General features: G+C 44.5%; 2 protein-coding genes and 1 long non-coding RNA gene across 10 annotated transcripts in view; 1 reads left to right on the forward strand and 2 right to left on the reverse strand.

Moving 5' to 3' along the window:
- Positions 1-4,905, reverse strand: part of CPAP (centrosome assembly and centriole elongation protein) — a 38,514-nt gene extending 33,609 nt beyond the window's left edge. For 2 of the 3 annotated variants that reach the window (XM_055426439.2, XM_055426438.2), the window contains exon 1: positions 367-2,895. In XM_055426439.2, coding sequence (XP_055282414.2) covers positions 367-810 — 444 coding nt within the window. In that variant the 5' untranslated portion in view covers positions 811-2,895. Of the gene's footprint in view, positions 1-366; positions 2,896-4,767 lie in introns of those variants that run through there. The other variant, XM_088842680.1, reaches the window with a different exon arrangement.
- Positions 4,906-5,685: 780 nt separating this feature from the next.
- Positions 5,686-10,681, reverse strand: LOC129556410 (uncharacterized). The gene is made up of 3 exons (XR_008685996.2): positions 9,829-10,681; positions 8,931-9,011; positions 5,686-5,805 (listed from the first exon to the last, which is right to left on the reverse strand). It is a non-coding gene; the product is annotated as an uncharacterized LOC129556410 (long non-coding RNA).
- Positions 10,682-12,605: 1,924 nt separating this feature from the next.
- PARP4 (poly(ADP-ribose) polymerase family member 4) overlaps positions 12,606-20,052 on the forward strand; it is a 77,581-nt gene continuing 70,134 nt past the window's right edge. For 3 of the 6 annotated variants that reach the window (XR_008685995.2, XM_055426432.2, XM_055426433.2), the window contains exons 1-3: positions 12,631-12,751; positions 17,981-18,113; positions 19,294-19,495. Coding sequence is in view for 5 of the 6 variants with exons in the window: in XM_055426432.2 (XP_055282407.2) it covers positions 17,982-18,113; positions 19,294-19,495 (334 nt within the window). In the remaining variant the exon portion in view is untranslated. Of the gene's footprint in view, positions 12,752-13,080; positions 13,135-17,980; positions 18,114-19,293; positions 19,496-20,052 lie in introns of all 6 variants that reach the window. The other 3 variants (XM_055426431.2, XM_055426429.2, XM_055426430.2) reach the window with 2 other exon arrangements.

The raw sequence follows: 20,052 nt of genomic DNA on the forward strand, positions 1-20,052 counted from the left end.
GAGTTCCAAAGAGGGATCCCTAAGTAACTTAATTTGCCACCAAAACTCTATAAACTCTCAACTAAGAAAGAGAAAAAAAATCACATGAATCCTTTGATTCTTAAAGTAGGATCGGTATCAGTCCATTTATAATCAACTAATATTTGATCAGTCATTTCTAAATTAGTTTTTACAAAATGAGGTAGGAAGATATTATTTTAAGTGCTATGTTTGATTCTTACATATTAATCATGTTTTAATGTTTCACCTCAAACAAATGTATGATATTAAAAGATAAACAAAGACCTGGAACAGATGACTTTTCATTGTAAACAGAAACCTGCAATAACTGCAATCATTCACATACATATCAAGACGCCGTTTTACCTGTTCAAGCTTTTTAACAAGTGGGTCTTTATAAGGCACTTCCTTGAATTCACTCAAAAGATCTGCGATAAACTCATTTTTGCTATCTTCCCATTGTCCAGGAGCATCCTGACGTGCCACTATCTGTGGCCCCTCTTTAGTAAAAGGAAAGACTCTCTGTGGCTCAGATTTATCTGACTGTAACTTGTATGGGCTGTTAGGCTCCAATTTCTGTTCTTCATGAAGTGAATCTTCTTCCCTTATAAAGCTGAAACTATTTGAAAATTTTGTGGCTTTAATAGGAAAGCTGGTAGAAAAGTTCACATTTGCTGGCTTCTCTTCCTCTGCTTCTAAAATAGGAAATCCACGATTTAATATGACCCCAGCCCGAGAAGGATTCGCCATCCACTGGGTTAAGAAGTTCTGCCCACTGTTTAACTCTGAAGAGGTTGGCATCAGAAACATTTTGGTCCAAGGACAGTACTGTATTTAAATAATGTAAAAGATGGAACAGTTATTAATTTCCAACACCTGCAGAGAGAAGACAAAAAATAAAGTATTCTACCCAAACCTCAACCTAGCACAAAAATCTACTATTTCTTATATGAAAGACATTAGCAAAGCAATCAAGGAATTAGTTACATATTTTTTTAAATGTCCTTAAAAAATCCACACTGAGGGGATCAAAAATCAAAGTTCCCTATGATTCAATCAGTTATGGATCAATTTACACAAGTGATGATCAGTCAAAAGACCTAAAACTAAGGGAGCAGGATTCCCTGGTGGCGCAGTGGTAAAGAATCTGCCTTTGCAAGAGACTTGGGTTCGATCCCTGGAAGATCCCCTGGAGGAGGAAATGGCAACCCACTCCAGTATTTGCCTGGGAAATTCCATGGACAGAGAAGCCAGAGTCCATGAAGCCACAAAGAGTCAGACACGAATGAGCACAACACAACAACAACAAAAACCTAAGGGAGTTAAAGCTCATCTAAGTTATTTGATTATCAAAACAAAAACAAAATCACTATCCATATCCACTACTACCCACTTTAACCACTTTCAATGCATCTAACTGTAGTCCAATACTGCTTCTTTGTCCAACCAAGGAAGCAGTGTTCCTCCTAGTTCCAGAACAAGTCACCACCACCCCAAGGCTTTATCTGGCACAGTCTCCTGTTGTCCCTTCCTCCTCTTCCTATAACTCCCTTCCTGCCCATGAGGCAGTCTCTTATCTGTATCCCTAGAGGTCTCTGACATCACTATTTTGGCATTCCTCTCATTATTAGTGGCATTTTGTTTTTGTATTCATAATCTACCGAGTGAACCATCCTACACTGCTGGTGGGAATGTAAATTGCTGCAGCAACTATGGAGAATAGAATGGAGGTTCCTTAAAGAAACTAACAACAGCGTTACCATATGATCCAGCAATCCCACTCCTGGGCATATATTCACAGAAAACTCTAATTCAAAAAGATACATGCACCCCAATGTTCACAGTAGAACCATTCACAACAGCCAAGACATGAAGCAAATTAAATGTCCACTGACAGATGAATGGATACAGATGTGGTCTATGTATACAATTGAATATTACTCAGTCATAAAAAAAGAATGGAATAATGCCATTTGCAGCAACATAGATGGATCCAGAGATTAAATGATATCATTTATATGTGGATTATTAAAAAAGGATACAAATGAACTTGTTTACAAAACAGAAACAGACAAACATAGAAAACACTTATGATTACCAAAGCAGATGGTGGGAGAATAAGTTAGAAGTTTAGGATTAACAGAACTAAAGAGCCTCTTGATGAAAGTGAAAGAGGAGAGTGAAAAAGTTGGCTTAAAACTCAACATTCAGAAAACTAAGATCATGGCATCTGGTCCCATCACTTCATGGCAAATAGATGGGGAAACAGTGGAAACAGTGTCAGACTTTATTTTGGGGGGCTCCAAAATCACTGCAGATGGTGACTGCAGCCATGAAATTGAAAGACGCTTGCTCCTTGGAAAAGTTATGACCAACCTAGACAGCATATTAAAAAGCAAAGACACTACTTTGCGAACAAAGGTACGTCTAGTCAAAGCTATGGTTTTTCCAGTAGTCACATATGGATGTAAGAGCTGGACTATAAAGAAAGCTAAGCACCAAAGAATTGATGTTTCTGAACTGTGCTGTTGGAGAAGACTCTTGAGAGTCCCTTGGACAGCAAGGAGATCCAACCAGTCCATCCTAAAGGAAATCAGTCCTGAACATTCATTGGAAGGACTGGTGCTGAAGCTGAAACTCCAATACTTTGGCCACCTGATGCGAAGAACTGATTCATTTGAAAAGACCCTGATGCTGGGAAAGATTGAAGGTGGGAGAAGGGGTGAGATGGCCTCACTGACTCAATGGACATGAGTTTGAGTATACTCTGGCAGTTGGTGATGGACAGGGAGACCTGCTGTGCTACAGTCCATGAGGTCACAAAGAGTCCGACACGACTGAGCGACTGAACTGAACTGAGGATACACACGACTACATATAAAACAGGTAAACAAGGATCTACAGTATAGCACAGGGAACTACACTATCTTGTAATAACCTGGAAAGGAAAACAACCTGAAAAAGAATATGTATGTATATATAACTGAATCATTTTTCTATTCACTTGAAACACAACACTGTAAATTAACTATACTCAAATTTTATTTAAAAAAAAAAAAAGCTAGAAAATTTTCCTCCCAGACTGACAAGTGCATTTTCCCTCCAAGACTTGTCTAGATGCACTGACAAGGGGCATCACCATTGTGATGCTGCACACAGACGTCTGCATCTGAAACACAACAGGGCCCTGTGGTCCTTGCCCCGGGGTCCTCAGTCTGCCTTTTGTCTGTGGAAAAACATCAGCCAAAGAATAAGTTCAATCAGAGAAGGAAAAGCAGAAGCAAAGAAAAGCAAACAGGACAAAACAGTAACAGCTTAAGTCATTAAGCAAAATCAAGACCCTGTAGTTCCTTGTCATGGGTTAGTGATATTGAGAGCCATTCAGGTGAGCTGTCTTGGAGAGACTAAAACTCCCACCAGGTGGAAGAAGTTAACTCCATGACGACCAACCAGACACTAGCCATGACACAGCTGCTACAATTCTGAGACCTGGCCTTGAGAAAATGTGAACAAACCGACTCTGAAACTGAAGATTCAGTTCAGTTCAGTCGCTCAGTCGTGTCCGACTCTTTGCGACCCCATGAATCACAGCACGCCAGGCCTCCCTGTCCATCACCAACTCCCAGAGTTCACTCAAACTCATGTCCATCGAGTCGGTGATGCCATCCAACCATCTCACTCTCTGTCGTCCCCTTCTCCTCCCGCCCCTAATCCTTCCCAGCATCAGAGTCTTTTCTAGTGAGTCAACTCTTCGCATGAGGTGGCCAAAGTATTGGAGTTTCAGCTTTAGCATCAGTCCCTCCGATGAACACCCAGGATTGATCGCCTTTAGAATGAACTGGTTGGATCTCCTTGCAGTCCAAGGGACTCTCAAGAGTCTTCTCCAACACCACAGTTCAACTGTACTTAAAACAATCAAGATGACTCCAATCAGAGGACCGTCATGACGGATTTCAAGATGACTGTCAGAGCTGACTGTGCTGTTTCTCCATGTAGGTGCCTCCATCCACCTAATGGAATGCGGGGGTGGGGAAGGTCCTGTCTTCTTTCCACAAAACTTGCCTCTTTATTGGCTTTGAGCAGTGAGCAGGTGGACCCCGCTTTGGATAATACATCTTTCCTCCACCTATAAAAGAAACCTCCACTGCTTCATTTCATTACTATGATCCTGAAAGTATATTTACTGTCAGCATGATGCATAGAAATCCTGTTTTTTTCACCATAACCTGTTATTTACTATTGATACTAAGGCCTTGGTAAAGGGAGCATACTCAGCAAAATGCCTCGAAGGACTATCAGCATGTGAACTCAGATTTTCCTATTATCAAAATCTGTTTGAAAGAAACGAAGTCTTAGACCTCCAAAAACTACCACACAAGCATTCTTTAAAGCACCGGGGGAGGAGTTAAATTCTCTGCAACGAGAGGCAGAAAACGTAGATGCAAACAATTCAAACCCACCCTCAGGTCTTGAAAATCAATTGGTTACTTAGGGAGGTGAATTTCCGGTCTCCCAACACGTCACTGAAACCCACCGACCCACAGCAAATCTTTCAAACCCACAGCTTTGAATAACCGCGGAACAGGGTAGCCCGCACCGCCCCTCCGCGCCGACTGGCGCGCCCCCACGGGCCTAGCCGGTCCCTCCGCGCACCGCTGACCCGCTCGGATTCAGGGCGGCATAACCAATTCAAGTCCCTCCCCACAAGAAGTCCCGCTCGGAGGCCAGAACCCCTCAAGCCTCTCAAGCCAGAGCCGGAGCGGGTACCTCTGCACTTACAAACCACCCGCCACTGCCGCCGCCGCTCCGCCCGCGGACCCAGAGGCTCCTGGAAAGTGTAGTTCCTTCGGCCCCTCTGCGCTTGCGCGAGCGCGCCGTCGGACACACGCAAACTACAACTCCCAGAGAAGCCCGGAAGACACCAGTTAGTTGGCGCTAGTGGCCAGGCACCTTCCGCCCTGGCGTGGGCTCGGGGCCGGAGTAGTAGAAGGCTAAGCAGCGGGGAGATGGCTGCTGCAGAGCACTTCCGGGTCCGATCGACCCTCTCCCTTGGACTTTGAAAGCTTCTCTGGCGCACTCGCGGAAGCTTCTCCTCGTCCCCGGAAACATGAGGCCGCGGATGCTCTGATCGGTGGAGGAAGACTTTTTGCCAAGATTTCTTTGGTTTTTGTTGTCTTTGCCAGGCGGGACCGAGTAAAGGAAGGGCGGGCGGTCGGCCACACTATTTCATGGCAAAGACAACCTTGTGATGAATTCACTGCTTGTCTTTATCGCTTGTCTTTGCTGCCTAATGCGTAATTGGCCGTGTGCGCATTTTGAACACTGGCTTGCAAAGCTCGAAAACTGTTTTCTTAATTGCCATCGCAGAGTGCTGCGTAGAAGCGGACTCAACAATGCAAGGTAGCATTGTGTACACAACTTGGGCTCTGTGCTTGTTTATAAATATTTAAAGAAATCAAACGAAGTGCCATTTGTAACAACCGGTATAAGAAACGAACTAGCGCCTACTGCTGGCCCTGCACGACAGGACAGGGCAGTAATGGAGAGACAGTTGTTGGGGCAAGGAATGATAACTTTATTCCAAACGCCAGAAAACAGAGAAAATGGTATACTTGGGCCCCTAAAGAACCATCTTGGCAGAGTTAGACTTCCGACTTCTTTTGCCCTAAAAGCCTCCAGAGGCAGGGCAGGGCGGTAAAGTCACCCACTCCTGGTTCTCCTCAGCGTCAGGAGAAGATGTATTAATTTCTTCTGTCCTGCAGTCATTCAGGGGTGGGCCTGGTCAGGATATTTCTAGTCAGGGAGCTTGAAATGGGGGAAAATATATATTTGGTACGAGTTCTACAAAAACGAAGGTACTTTAGCTAAACAAAGGTATTTTAGCTTAATACCAGTTTCCTGGAAGGCAGTGTTCCCAGAGATGAGTCATTATGTATAATTTAAGCTGGTAGGCAGAGGAACCAGAGATCAAATTGCCAACATCTGTTGGATCATAGAAAAAGCAAGAGAGTTCCAGAAAAACATCTACTTTATTGACTACACCAAAGCCTTTGACTGTGTGGATCACAGCAAACTGTGGAAAAGTCTTCAAGAGATGGGAATACCAGACTGACCTTACTTGCCTCCTGAGAAACCGCTATGCAGGTCAAGAAGCAACAGTTAGAACAGGACATGGAACAATGGACTGGTTCCAAATTGGGAAGGGAGTACATCAAGGCTGTATGTAGAGTACATCGTGCTAAATGCTGGGCTGGATGAAGCACAAGCTGAAATCAAGATTGCCGGTAGAAATACCAATAACCTCAGATGTGCAGATGTAAAGATCTGCAGATAATAACCTTATGGCAGAAAACGAAGAGGACCTGAAGAACCTCTTGATGAAAGTGAAAAAGCTGGTTTGAAACTCCACGTTCAAAAAACTAAGATCATGGCATCCAGCCCCATCACTTCATGGCAAGTAGATGGGGAAACAATGGAAACAGTGACAGACTTTATTTTCTTGGGCTCCAGAATCTGCAGATGGTGACTGCAGCCACGAAATTAAAAGACGCTTGCTTCTTGGAAGAAAAACTATGACCAACGTAGACAGCAAATTAAAAAGCAGAGATATTACTTTGCCAACAAAGGTACATCTAGTCAGAGCTATGGTTTTTGCCAGTAGTCATGTATGGATGTGAGAGTTGGACCATAAAGAAAGCTGAGCACCAAAGAATTGATGCTTTTGAACTGTCGTGTTGGAGAAGACTCTCGAGAGTCCCTTGGATTGCAAGGAGAGTCAACCAGTCCATCCTAAAGGAAATCAGTCCTGAATATTCATTGGAAGGACTGATGCTGAAGCTGAAACTCCAGTACTTTGGCCAACTGATGTGAAGAACTGACTCATTGGAAAAGACCCTGATGCTGGGAAAGATAAAAGTAGGAGGAGAAGGGTATGACAGAGGATGAGATGATTGGATGGCTTCACTGACTTGATGGACATAAGTTTGAGCAAGCTCCAGGAGTTGGTGATGGACAGGGAAGCCTGGCATGCTGCAGTCCTTGGGTTTGCTCGGAGTCAGACACAACTGGGCGACTGAACTGACTGAAGCTGGTAGGCAACATCTTTTTAGTGATTAACTTGTAACAGAATATGAAAAGGTTCTTTCCTATTACACTACCACTGAGTTAAGGATAATTTTAAAAAACGGACTTCCCTGGTGATCCGATGGCTAAGACTCCATGCTCCTAACTGTAGGGAGCCCAGACTGATCCCTGGTCAGGGAACTAGATCCCACATGCCACAACTAAAAGAATTCACATGCTGCAACCAAGACCTAGTGCAGCTAAATAAATAAATACATATATTTGTTAAAAGATTACTATAAAAACACTTAGTAAAAATTGGGCTTCCCAAAAGTGTTTTGCTAGCTATTTCAAAAATAGCCCTTCCCAAAATCATGGTTTTCATTTTTTTTTTCTTTTTTTAATTATGGATGAAGAAGTCAAAGCCCAAGACTTCCAAAGTCACACAGCTAGATGCCACACAAGGAACCAAATGCTCATCCTCATTTATTATAGTCCTTTGGCTTGAAAGCTTGCCCAAAAGTCTTATTTTTTTTCAAGTGTGTATCTTTTTAAAATAGTCACAAAATTTCCTACTTTTTTTGCCTGTATTTTATTCCTCTGTTTTTATTCTAATTCAGTCTAAGTATCACATTGGTTATTGGTTGAATAAATCAGTCTTTTACTACATGCAAGTCCTAGCTGACTTTTAAATCAATGTTATATAAATGTTCACCTGTAGCCCAGGTGCCCACTAAGCTCAAAGGTTCTTAAAATCCATTACAAGGTGGAAGGGGAAGAGGGGAGGAACTGCCAGACAATGAAAAATATTGCATCTTCAAGTCCTGCTGTAGAGAAAAGTCAGACTAAGTGCTCCCACAAGGGATTTTAGCCACAAATTATCTATTCTGATACAATCTTTTATGTCATCACTGGAGGCAGGAGGGCACTGTAATATAATGGCTAATGGCCCATGCTTTGGAGTCAGACAGCCTGGGATCAGAGGAGTTCTGTTCTCAGAAACTTCTCATCTGCAAAATGGGGATGATAACACACTTGGCCCTCCCAACTGTGGTTCCACATCAGCAGATTCAACTCAACAGAGACTGGAAAAACAGCAGGGAAAAAAATTACACAGATTTCCAAAGAGCAAAACTTGAATTTGTTGTGCACCCACAATTATTTACTACATGGACAGAAGAGCCTGGCGGGCTACAGTCCATGAGGTCACAAAGAGTCAGACATCTGAGCAACTAACAGTAGGCCTGAACGCTACAGTTATTTACATAGTATCTACATGTACTAGGTATTATAAGTAATCTAGAAGTAATCTAGAAATCTAGATTTCAAGTATAGGGAGGATCTAAGTAGGTTACATGCAAACACTATACATTTTATATGAGGGACTTGAGCATTCAGGGATTCTGGTATCCTTGGGGGTTTTGGAACCAGTCCCCCATGCAAACCGGGACACAACTGTGTCTGCTTCATAAAATTATCAAGAATATTAGATCAAAAGAATATGTCTAGGGAGTTCCCTAGTGGTCCAGTGGTTGGTTAAGAATTCGCCTTCTAATGCAGGGGATGTGGGCTCAATTCCTGTCAGAAAACTAAGATCTCACATACATAAGCCCTTAGGGCCTTAACTAGAGAGAAGCCTGTGTGCCAAGGAAAAGAGCCCTGCATGCCACAGCTATGACTTGACACAGCTCTATATAAGTAGTAAAAAATACATATATTTATATATATGTAAAAGTATGACACTTACCATATGGTAAAAATTTAGGAAATTTTTCACTTTTTAAAAACCACCATATGGAAGTATGACTGATATACAAAAAGCTATATATATAATACATATAACTTGATGAGTCTAGAGAAGTCCTCACCCAAGAAGCCATCATCACATCTATACCGTAAACAAATCCATCAAGTCCAAAGTCCAGCTCGATAGGTCATGTCAGATGATTCTGCAAGATATAAAAATAATATGTAATTCTCAAGTCATTTGGTAAGAATACTATTTAAGAATACAATTTTAATTGGGCGTGAAAAATCTTCAAAGAGTTGAGGCATTTTCTTTGCTAGCTATGATAGGAGTGACCGCTCTGCCCAGAAAGGACAGAATTTCAGGCCTGGCTGTGGGAGGCTTCCCATGCTGATGCTGTCCAGGCTAGAACAGATGACCCCAGCAGAGGATGGAGGGACCTGAGAGATGCGAGTACCCAGCCTCTAAGCAAAGGCAAGAAAAGCCACAGCCCACTTTACCTGTGGGAAGTAGAGTTCCTAACTAAGGTCCTAAGGCTCAGATTTCCAGAATGTTACCTCAGTAAGAAAATTTCTAACAACTACATTGGATGCAGAAAGATATCTTAAAAAATCTTGTCATTTTAATACGGCTAGAACTAGTGCTGGTGGGTTGGGCTTGCAGCAAAAGGTCATGGAAACCTGTGAGTCTAAACAGTGAAGGGATTATCACATGCACTACATTCTAGAATGTCCGCGCAATACTGTGCAGTAGATAATAAAGAGAATTCTAGCCTGAATCTGCTGGGATCACAGCAGAGCAATACAATGATAGTTAAGACTTTACTGTAATTATTGTCTGATGGTTCTTGACACATTCTATGGGTTTTTATGCTTCAGATCAACTTGCAGCATTCTATGGGTTTTAAATGTTTTATTAGACATTTTTAAAGCAGCACGTTTACCCTCCAGAAATAAGATTACTGATTCCAGGGAGGGGAGATTAAGATGGCAGAGTCGGAGGACACAAAGTTCACCTACCCTTACAAACACATCAAAAATACATCTGCATGTGGAGCAATCCTCACTGAAGACAAATTGGAGACAGACAGCCTTGTAAAACCAAGCCTGTACGAAAGATCCACACAGAATCAAGTAGGAAGGGAAGAGAAGTAATTGGCTCAGGACCTGCACCCTGGAAGGGGACACAGAAGAGAAGAGAGATGACACAGGCTTAAATACCTTTTCTGGGGAGGGGGCGGTTTTAGCCACTGTTGGGCACCCTAGTCCTGGTGTCTGACACTGGGAAGACGTACCCCCTTAGGTGGCGTGAACACCAGTGGAACTAATAGGAAGGCTGTAAGAACCCTAGACTCCACTCATGAGGGACATGCACAAGCCTGCTTACTCCAGAAACAAGGGGATGCAGACCGACGCTGCCTGGGTTCTGGCTGGTTTCCTGGAACCGCCCCAGCACACAGCCACAGCTCCACGTTAGGGTAAAGGTGCAACACCTGAGGCGACTGCAAGACTGTGAGGCACACAACAGGCTCAGACCCCTAAACGGGGAAGGGGAGGCATCGGTGCGCTTGCTGAGGAGCACATCAGAGGCAGTGCAGCTCTGACTGGTGCTGCAGCCCTTGCCAACCACCTGCTCTAATCCTACCTGCTCCAGTCCTGCGCTCTTGAGAGCAAAAGAAGGGTCCTGTGCAGGATCCTTGCAAGGGTGGGCAGACCACCCAAGTTAAGCCTCCGTCGGATCAGTTCCTACCCTCACCCTATTTAAAGAACCAAGTCTCTCCAACTCCTGGAGCAGGGGCACCTGATGTTTGTTTTCACATCCTCTTACTGCAGCAAAAGTCTGACCTCATCAATTTCTATCAATAGGGAGTTCAAGGGGACTTCCCTGGTCGTACAGCAGATAGGAATCGCTTGCCAATGCAGGGGACACCGGTTCCCTCCCTGGTCTAGGAAGATCCCACATGCCTTGTAGCAACTAAGCCCATGCTCCACAACCAGAGAAACGACCACAATGAGGAGCCTGTGCACCACAACAGAGAGTAGTGTGCCTCACCGCAACTACAGAAAAACCCACGCAGTAACGAAGACCCAGTGCAGCCAAAGATAAAAATAATATAAACGAAATTTTAAAGAGTCCAGGGACCCCAGTCTATAACTTTTATACATCTGCTTGTTTGTTGTAAACCTTTGACTACCTTCTAGGATCTGGTAAGGTAGTTTCTGACAGGTTTTGTCAAGTTTTAAAAGATGTTTCAAAAATAAATTTAAGAAACTGTTTTGGGACTTCCCTGGTGGTCCAGTGATTAAGACTCCGAGGTGCCACTACACGGGGATAAGTGTTTGATCCCTGGTCAGGGAACTAAGCTCCCACATGTTGCCCTACACAGTCCCCCCAAATTGTTTTGGGGTAGGGATGGACCTTGTACCATTTTTGCTGATGTCAGCCAAATTGATTCTCACACAATCCTGTAAGGTAGGGGCCCCCAACCTCTGGGATCTAATACCTGATGATCTGAGGTGGAGATTATGTAATGATAATAGAAATAAAGTGAACAATAAATGTAATGAACTTGAATCATCCCACCCCTTCTGCGGAAAAACTATCTTCCATGAAACTGGTCCTTGGTGCCAAAAATGTTGGGGACCGCTGCTATAAGGTAGCTTGTCCATAATCCCCTGGAAATTAAATAGTAAAGTCAGGATTAAAATCCATATTATTTCTATATATTTTTAAATCCCATTTTATTCCCTATTTGGAGATTTTTATTATTTCCCGTTAGGTCTGTCTAGTCAAAGATATGGTTTTTCCAGTAGTCATGTATGGATGTGAGAGTTGGGCTATAAAGAAAGCTGAGTGCCAAAGAATTGATGCTTTTGAACTGTGGTGTTGGAGAAGACTCTTGAGAATCCCCTGGACTGCAAGAAGATCCAACCAGTCCATCCTAAAGGAAATCAGTTCTGAATATTCACTGGAAGGACTGATGATGAAGATGAAACTCGAATACCTTGGCCACCTGATGCTGGAAAAGATTGAAGGCAGGAAGAGAAGAGGACGACAGAGGATAGGATGGTTGGATGGCATCACCGACACCATGGACATGAGTTTGGGTAACTCCGGGAGTTGGTGATGGACAGGGAAGCCTGGCGTGCTGCAATCCATGGGGTCGCAGAGTCGGACACGACTGAGTGACTGAACTGATCGCCCCTCTACTCAGTGAGTGGCCAGCCCCTCCTCTCTGGAATGGCAGATTGTTGTCCTTGTTTAGTCCATAAGTCCTGTCTGACTCCGTGGGACCCCCCCGCCCAACACACACACACCCTCCCCCCTGAACTGCAGCCCTCCAGGCTCCTCTGTCCATGGGATTCTCCAGGCAAGAATAACTGGAGTGGGTTGCCATGCCCTCCTCCTCCAGGGGTTCTACCCGACCCAGGGATCGAACCCGGGTCTCCACAATTGGTAGTCCGATTCTTTACCGTCTGAGCTACCGAGGAAAACACATATTTCTAATTACTCAGTAACACTACCAAGAACTACAAACTCTGAGAATCCTGCACTAAAATTAGCCTCATGTTTCCCCAATCTCAAATCCTCTCGAAATTGTTCCTTTCCCGCTCCGGAAAACCGCCCTCCTGCCTCAGGCAGCACCACCACCGCTTTCCCCAAACTGCGAAGTTTGGAGTTCTCCTCATAGCGGAAAGATGAATCCGAGTCCTGACGCCGGAAGAGCAGCGCAGAGTCCTGACGCCGTCCGCGGCGCTATCCGGCTCCTCCGTGCGCGCCGCGGCCAGTCCAGGGCGGCGCCGGAACCCCAGAGCCCGGAGCGGGGGCGCGCCCGGGACCCGGAAGTGCCCGGACCCGGGAGTCCCGAGTCCTGAAGCCCCGGGAGTCGAAAGCCGAGAACTCGGGGCCGCCAGCGTCGGAGTGGGCCGGAGCCTCAGGCAGGTGCGTGGGCGCCGCTGCGGTCGACCGGTCGGGTCGGGCAGTCAACTGAAGGTCCGGGGATGAGGCCGGGAGGGGACCGCGCCGACCGTCCGAGGAGGGCCGGTCCCCTCGCCCGCCACCGCCGGCTGGGAGACGCCCCCGCTGCCGGGTGCCTGGGCGTGTCCCCAGCTCTCAAAAGTGAGCAGATGGAGATAGAACTTAGTTTTTTCTTGGGTTTTCTTTTTTTTTTTTTAATAATTTTTTCTTGTTTCCAATGTGCTAAACAGACTTTCTCCTGAAAGTTAGGTCCCAGAGAAAGAAACTTGCCTAATACTGCATTTTGGTGACAGGGAATGTAGCCCGACCTGGCGAGTGACAGGGAGCCCGGGACGGAAACACTGAAGGTACCTGTGAGTCCAAAGTGGAAGGCCCGGAAATGAGTAGTTGACGCTTTTGGGAAAGCGCACGGATGTGGGTGCAAAGTCTCAGCTCCTTAGAACAGGCGGTTGCCCTGTGTGGAGCCGTGATGTGTGTTCTGGGGCGGACGCAGTGCCGCAGCGTGTGGCCTTTGCCATTGCAGGGGTTTTAACAGTCCCGTTAGAGAGGTGTGGAATTAATGACATTTGAGCCCAGAAATGCAGGTAGTGTCAGAAGGGTTTTGGGTTTGTGGGGTTTTTTTAATAATCCTAGTCTTAAATTCCGACTTCCGTGGTGGCTCAGACAGGAAAGAATCCGCCTGCAATGCAGGAGACGCAGGTTCAATCCCTGGGTCAGGAAGGTTCCCCTGGAGGAGGGCATGGCAACCCACTCCAGTATTCTTGCCTGGAGAATCCCCACGGACAGAGGAGCCTGATGGGCTACAGTCCATGAGGTCACAAAAAGTATGACAGGACTGAGTAACTAAGCACAGCACACAGCAGGATTTAATTCATGCTTGGAAGAGTTTATAGTTGGCAAGAGTTTGTTGAATGCCTGCTGCGGCTGCTGCTACTGCTGCTGCTAAGTCACTTCGTGTCTGACTCTGTGCGACCCCATAGACAGCAGCCCACCAGGCTCCCCCGTCCCTGGGATTCTCCAGGCAAGAACACTGGAGGGGATTGCCATTTCCTTCTCCAGTGCATGAAAGTGAAAAGTGAAAGTGAAGTCGCTCAGTCATGCTGCACTCAGCAACCCCATGGACTGCAGCCTACCAGGCTCCTCCATCCATGGGATTTTCCAGGCAAGAGTACTGGAGTTGGTTGCCATTGCCTTCTCCATGTTGAATGCCTACTGTGTGCCAAAAGATGTCTAGATTCCAAGGATATAAAGATGACCAAGGACCAGTTGTTCACATACGCTTGCCATCCTGGAGACACTGATACTGTTAAGAGTGCAGGCCATCCCATGATTACAGAGAGGTGTGTGATTAAAGCCGCTGATGTGGGCTCTTGAAGTGAAGGGAAAGTGTTAGTCCCTCAGTCCTGTCCAACTCTTTGCGACACCATGGGCTGTAGCCTGCCATGCTCCTCTGTCCATGGAATTCTCCAGGCAAGAATACTGACTGTTGCTGTTCCCTTCTTCAGGGGATCTTCCCTACCCAGGGTTTGAACCCAGGTCTCCTGCATTGCAGGCAGATTGTTTACTATGATAGCACCAGGGAAGCCAGGGGAGGAAATGCCAGCTGTAAAGATGCCAGATTGGGTGGCAGTGATGCTCCCATATGCATCCATGGTTTCTAGATAGAGACAGGATTTGTGAGGGGAGTGCTGGAGTTTCTTCGGACCTGAAGCTGAACTGGGCCTGATGGGTGGAAGACACCCAGAGCTCACATATAACAGAGCAGTCTCCGATGAAGATATGAGATTGACGACTTCATGTAGAGAAAGTTTGAGAAGAAGATCTTGACGGGTGGTGTGTGTCTGTCAGGAAGCTGCTCGCAGGAGAAGAGACAGGTGTTTGAGGGAGACTCCAGACAGAACCTGCAGGAAGACAGGAGTCAAGGCCAGACTTGAAGTTTCACAAAACTTAGTGTTAGTCTCTCTCTTGCCCCTGCAGCCTCTGCTGGACCAGAGGAGGCTCACTGCCACCCAATCTGGCATCTTTACAGCTGGCATTTCCTTCCCTGGCTTCCCTGGTGGCTCTGACAGTAAACAATCTGCCTGCAATGTGGGAGACCCGGGTTCAAACCCTGGGTAGGGAAGATCACCTGAAGAAGTAAATGGCACAGTCTCCAGTATTCTTGCCTAGAGAATTCCATGGACAGAGATTTATTAATATTTTTAAAATCTTTATATTCTGGTTTCACAATGTGAATGTACTTAATGCTACTGAGCTGTATGCTTAAAAATGATTATTGTTCAGTCATTCAGTTGGACACGACTCTTTGCAGCCCCATGAACTGCTTCCCTGTCCTTCTCCATCTCCCAGAGTTTGTTCAAACTCACATTCATTGAGTCGGTGATGGCATCCAACCATCTCCTCCTGTCTTCAATCTTCCCCAGCATTTAGGGTCTTTTCCAGTGAGTCTGCTCTTTGCATTAGGTGGCCAAAGTATTGGAGCATCAGCTTCAGCACAGGTCCTTCCAGTGAATATTCAGGGTTGATTTCCTTTAAAAATTATTAAAGTGGTAAATTTTATGTTATGTATACTTTGTTGTTATTTAGTTGCTAGTTATGTCCAACTCTTTTGCAACCCCATGGACTAGCCAGCCAGGCTCCTCTGTCCGTGGAATTTTCCAGGCAAGAATACTGGAGTGAATTGCCATTTCCTTCTCCAGGGGATCTTCACGACCCAGAGATCAAACCCGTGTCTCCTGCATTGCAGGTGGATTCTTTACTGCTGAGCCACCAGGAAAGCCCATGTATACTTTACCACACAGGAGAAAAAATGTATATACTAACATTTTCTTCAAAATATATAATGAACAATTTTAGATAACCAAATGATGACAGGGTAGGAGTTAAATAGCAGAAAGCTTATGCATTACTACAAATTCTTTCAAAGAACATTTAGTGCTATAGGAAAATTCTCATGAAAAGTTAGAGAAACTGTCCATAAACTTAAATAAACAATATGAATAAATAACATTTTATGAGACTACTATACAAAATAGTAAAAAAAATATGGGAAAAATAATACCAAAAAGAAATATCACAGTATCAACAGTTGGGGTTGTTTCTGGATGGAGGGATCACAGGTGCTTTTTCTTTAATATATGTGTACTACATACACGTGTGCAGAGTTGGTGGTATAGTGGTGAGCGTAGCTGCCTTCCAAGCAGTTAACCCAGGTTCGATTCCCAGCCAGCACAGCATTCTCAGTGTTGGAGACTGAGAGCAAGGTGGGTGAACCTGAATAGCATAGTCTCGTATCTTTCACAGTGTCTGTCAGCATTCTTGTCTATGCCCAGTGCTAATTATGAATCCATCTGCATGTGAAAGACAGTCAATACCTGTGAAGCTGTGGAGTTAGTAAACATTAATGCTGCAGAAAGACAGAGTTAAATCCAGGCACTTCCGTTTAACCGGATCTTAGACCATGTTAGAAACAAGAAATGTGAAGCCCTAGTTTGTTGATTGTTGGGCAGACACCACTAGGTCCTGGGTGGGATACACAAGTGTGAGTGGTGGCAGTGGGAGGGTCCCGGGGAGAGGAACAGCTGTGTGAAGACCCTGAGGGTTTGCCAACCTGAAGAAAAGCCACCTGGGCCAGGATGAGGCTGCGGGGAGGCCATGCCTTGAACCCTGACAGGAAATTGAATTTCACTTGAAGCATAATTTTCAAAATAAGAAAATGGTTATTCATGCTTCAGTGTGGTGAAGGGATGAGAGGCACAGGGGAGAGGAGGTAGGGAAACAGTCAGGTTCCACTTGCCAGGGGTAAGGCAGGTGGGGAGGTGGGGGGATGGGGAGGGCTGTAGGAGTGGGAGGGAGCCTGGCTACAGGGATGGGGGGAACAGTTGCCTGTGGCAGGTGCCCATGGCAGGTGGGGGCCTTGACCTAGGACCGCACCCTGCTGGGGGCTGGCCAGGAGGAGACTGGACATGTCAGGGGCCAGTGCTGAGACGCAATAGACCTTCTGTGCTAAACTGGGGGTCGTTGGCACACAGGTGCATTCTGGGTCTCCCGTGGGCACTACGGCCCAGCAGAAGGCCTAGGGTGGGATTCCAGCCAGGGGAACCCAGTGGTCAAGGGGAGGTGCAGCAGAGGAGGCCATCCTGAGAGGTCACCTGCTCACTGACCATCTTCAACCCAGTGGGACCCGCATCCTTCTGGGAAGTACCAGCTCACTGTGGACAAGCTGTCAGAGAAGACTCCAGGTTCAAACCTGTCAAATAGCCACTGTCTATTAAACCCAGTATCTCACCATTCATTAGTTTATTATTAAATACACATAAAAGTTCTTTCGGTTCAAAATATGCTTATTTTTCGTAGAAGTAATTCTTTTTTTTGTATGTTATGTCTAAAAATAACAGTATTTTTATTACTAATGGTTCAAATTTTTTTTCCCCAGACTGGTTTTACAGAAACTTGTGTAACTAATGAGTCTCTTTGAGTTCAGAGAAGAATTATATGTAAAAATTCATGGCTTCACTGTCACATAATCTTAATTTTTAATTTAGAAATAAATGCTTTTATGGTCTTAAAATGGGCTTCCCTCATAGCTCAGTTGGTAAAGAATCCACCTGCAATGCAGGAGACCCCGGTTCGATTCCTGGGTCAGGAATATCCCCTGGAGAAGGGATAGGCTACCCACTCGAATATTTTTGGGCTTCCCTTGTGGCTCAGTTGGTGAAGAATCTGCCTGCAGTGCGGGAGACCTGGGTTTGATCCCTGGGTTGGGAAGATCCCCTGGAGAAGGGGAAGGCTACCCACTCCAGTGTTCTGGCCTGGAGAATTCCATGGACTATACACCCCATGGGGTCACAAAGTGTCGGACATGACTGGGCAACTTTCACTTTCATGGTCTTAAAACACACCCATTTATAACCGAAATCTGCTACATTTTCATTAAGATTAGTATCATGAGTCTATGCAAAAGGATCTGGGGATGTTACAGTATTAGCCACAAAAATTAGAAACCAACATAGAGTTTACAAACTTGGATAATGTTCAGATTTTGTGATTATAACATGATTGCAATATCTTTTTTAAAAAAATAACGTCCAACTGCTCCGCAGTTTTCCTGCAGAACAATTCTAAATTCACTGTTGATTATATTCACTGGAAAGAGAATCCTTAAGAACTCTGACTCGAAACTTTTTCCTACAGGATGACTGTGGGAATCTTCGAAAACTGTACCTTCTGTTTGAAAGTCAAGCACTTACCTCGTCAACAGAAGAGAAAACTACAAACTGATATCAAGGAAAATGGTGGAAATTTTTCCTTTTCATTAAATGCTCAGGTATTATCAAATTTTATGAGAACTGTATGATAGACATTGTGCATTACCTGAGGATAAGTCATGGTTAGAAGGGCAAACAGAGGAAATCAGCAGCAGGAGAAGGCCAGAAAAGGCAGGAGAAAGTGTGCAGTTGTTTCCAGTTTTCACTGTTGTGGACAGTGGTGTGCTGGATGTTTTCCTGTCCCATCCTCATACGTTTCTTTAGTTACTTCCTTAGGAGTAGAATGAACGGTTCAAAGGCGTTCATTATTTATTTTAATTTGTTAATTTATAATTTTATCAATTTATTTTTTAATAAATATGAAGTATCTGCACATTGTAGAATATCTAAAAAGTAAAATAATAATAAGTTAACTTATTTCCCACTATGGTTCCCAATTCTGGAGCTGCTCTCTGCATAGACAGCACACACGAGAACACATGAGCGCACAGCTCTGTTTCAGCCCAGACACAGAAAACACATTCTGCACTTACTTTTCCACTTCACAATTTGAGAGATCATTCCTCACTGTCACGTATCAAACTACTTCCTTTGTTATAGTACCTGGTGTGCACATTTCAGATGTTTATGTATGTTGAAAAATAATGTCCAGAAAGATTGCAAAGTTTCTAAAATTAGAGACCATGTTGGCATTCTCTACCCAGAAAATGGACTGAGAATAGGCAGGAATTATTCATCCATCCACAGAGATGGTGAGATAAGTCGTGTGATTCTGCCTAAACTGGTGGCAAATTGGGACATTTCATTTCTGACATTCACAGGCAAAGTATTAAATGCCAGAGAACCACCCAGTACCTCCTGGCTAGAATAGAACGTGCCTCATAGAACAAGCAGGCTCCTTGTGGGCTGTGGTCCAGGAAGGGGCAGGTGGAGTCAGCTCCCCCAGTGACCCAGAGGGAAACACAGCCTAGGGGGAAAGCCCTGCATTTCAGGCCTGGGGTCTAACAACTGGACTTCAAGTTTTACTTTTTATGATGAGGTAGTTAGTTGGTTAATCAATTATGGTACACTCATATACATACTTTGTTGATTTTTTAAAAGGTTTATGTAACTAGAGATTGTCATTCATAAGAGTTTTAGAAATCTGAGAAATATTAGTACCAATGGGGTGAAAGTCAGGTACAAATAATTTATTTAATTTTTGTTTTTACTAGTGCATAATTTCTTGTTTTTTCTCAGTGCACACATGTAATCTTAGACAGTGCTGATGTTCTGAGCCAGTATCAGCTGAAGTCTATTCAGAAGAACCATATTCTTATTGCAAACCCAGACTTTGTATGGGAATCAATCAAAGAAAGGAGACTGCTGGATACAAAGATTTATGGTCCCAGTGAGTCACTGGATATCACACCAACTTCCGATGAAGAACTGAGCAGCTCTAGTAAGTATTTCATGTCAAGTGCCTAACGTATTGGGCTTCCTTGGGACTTTCCAGGTGTCGATAGTGGTAAAGAACCCACCTGGCAATGCAGGAGATGGGGGTTTGATCCCTGGGTCAGGAAGATCCCCTGGAGAAGGAAATGGCAACCCACTCCAGTATTCTTGCCTGGAAAATCCTATAGACAGAGACGCCTGGTGGGCTGTAGCCCACAGGGTCGCAAAGAGTCATACATAACTTAGTGACTGAGCATACACACTTAATGTATTAGAGTTTCTACAGTAAACAGTTTGGTTTATCAAAGATATTACTGACAAAAGATTGTCCAAATACTATGAAACTAAGCAGGCTTCTTATCATCCCAGAAAAGGGTCAGCAAAATAATGAAGGGCAAAAGACTGCTTTAGCAATAGAAATAGATTTCTCAATATTCCATCTGGTACACTCAGATTCAAAATGACTACGAAAACACTGATAATCTCAGAAAGCTTGATGTGTAATTTTTTTTAATCTATTCAAAATTTTACTGTCATACTAAGGCTACATTAGGTTAAATACAA

Source organism: Moschus berezovskii, chromosome 13 (genome assembly GCF_049115385.1).
Source record: "Moschus berezovskii isolate FMDL1 chromosome 13, NW_MosBer_1.0, whole genome shotgun sequence".
Lineage (NCBI taxonomy): Eukaryota > Metazoa > Chordata > Mammalia > Artiodactyla > Moschidae > Moschus > Moschus berezovskii.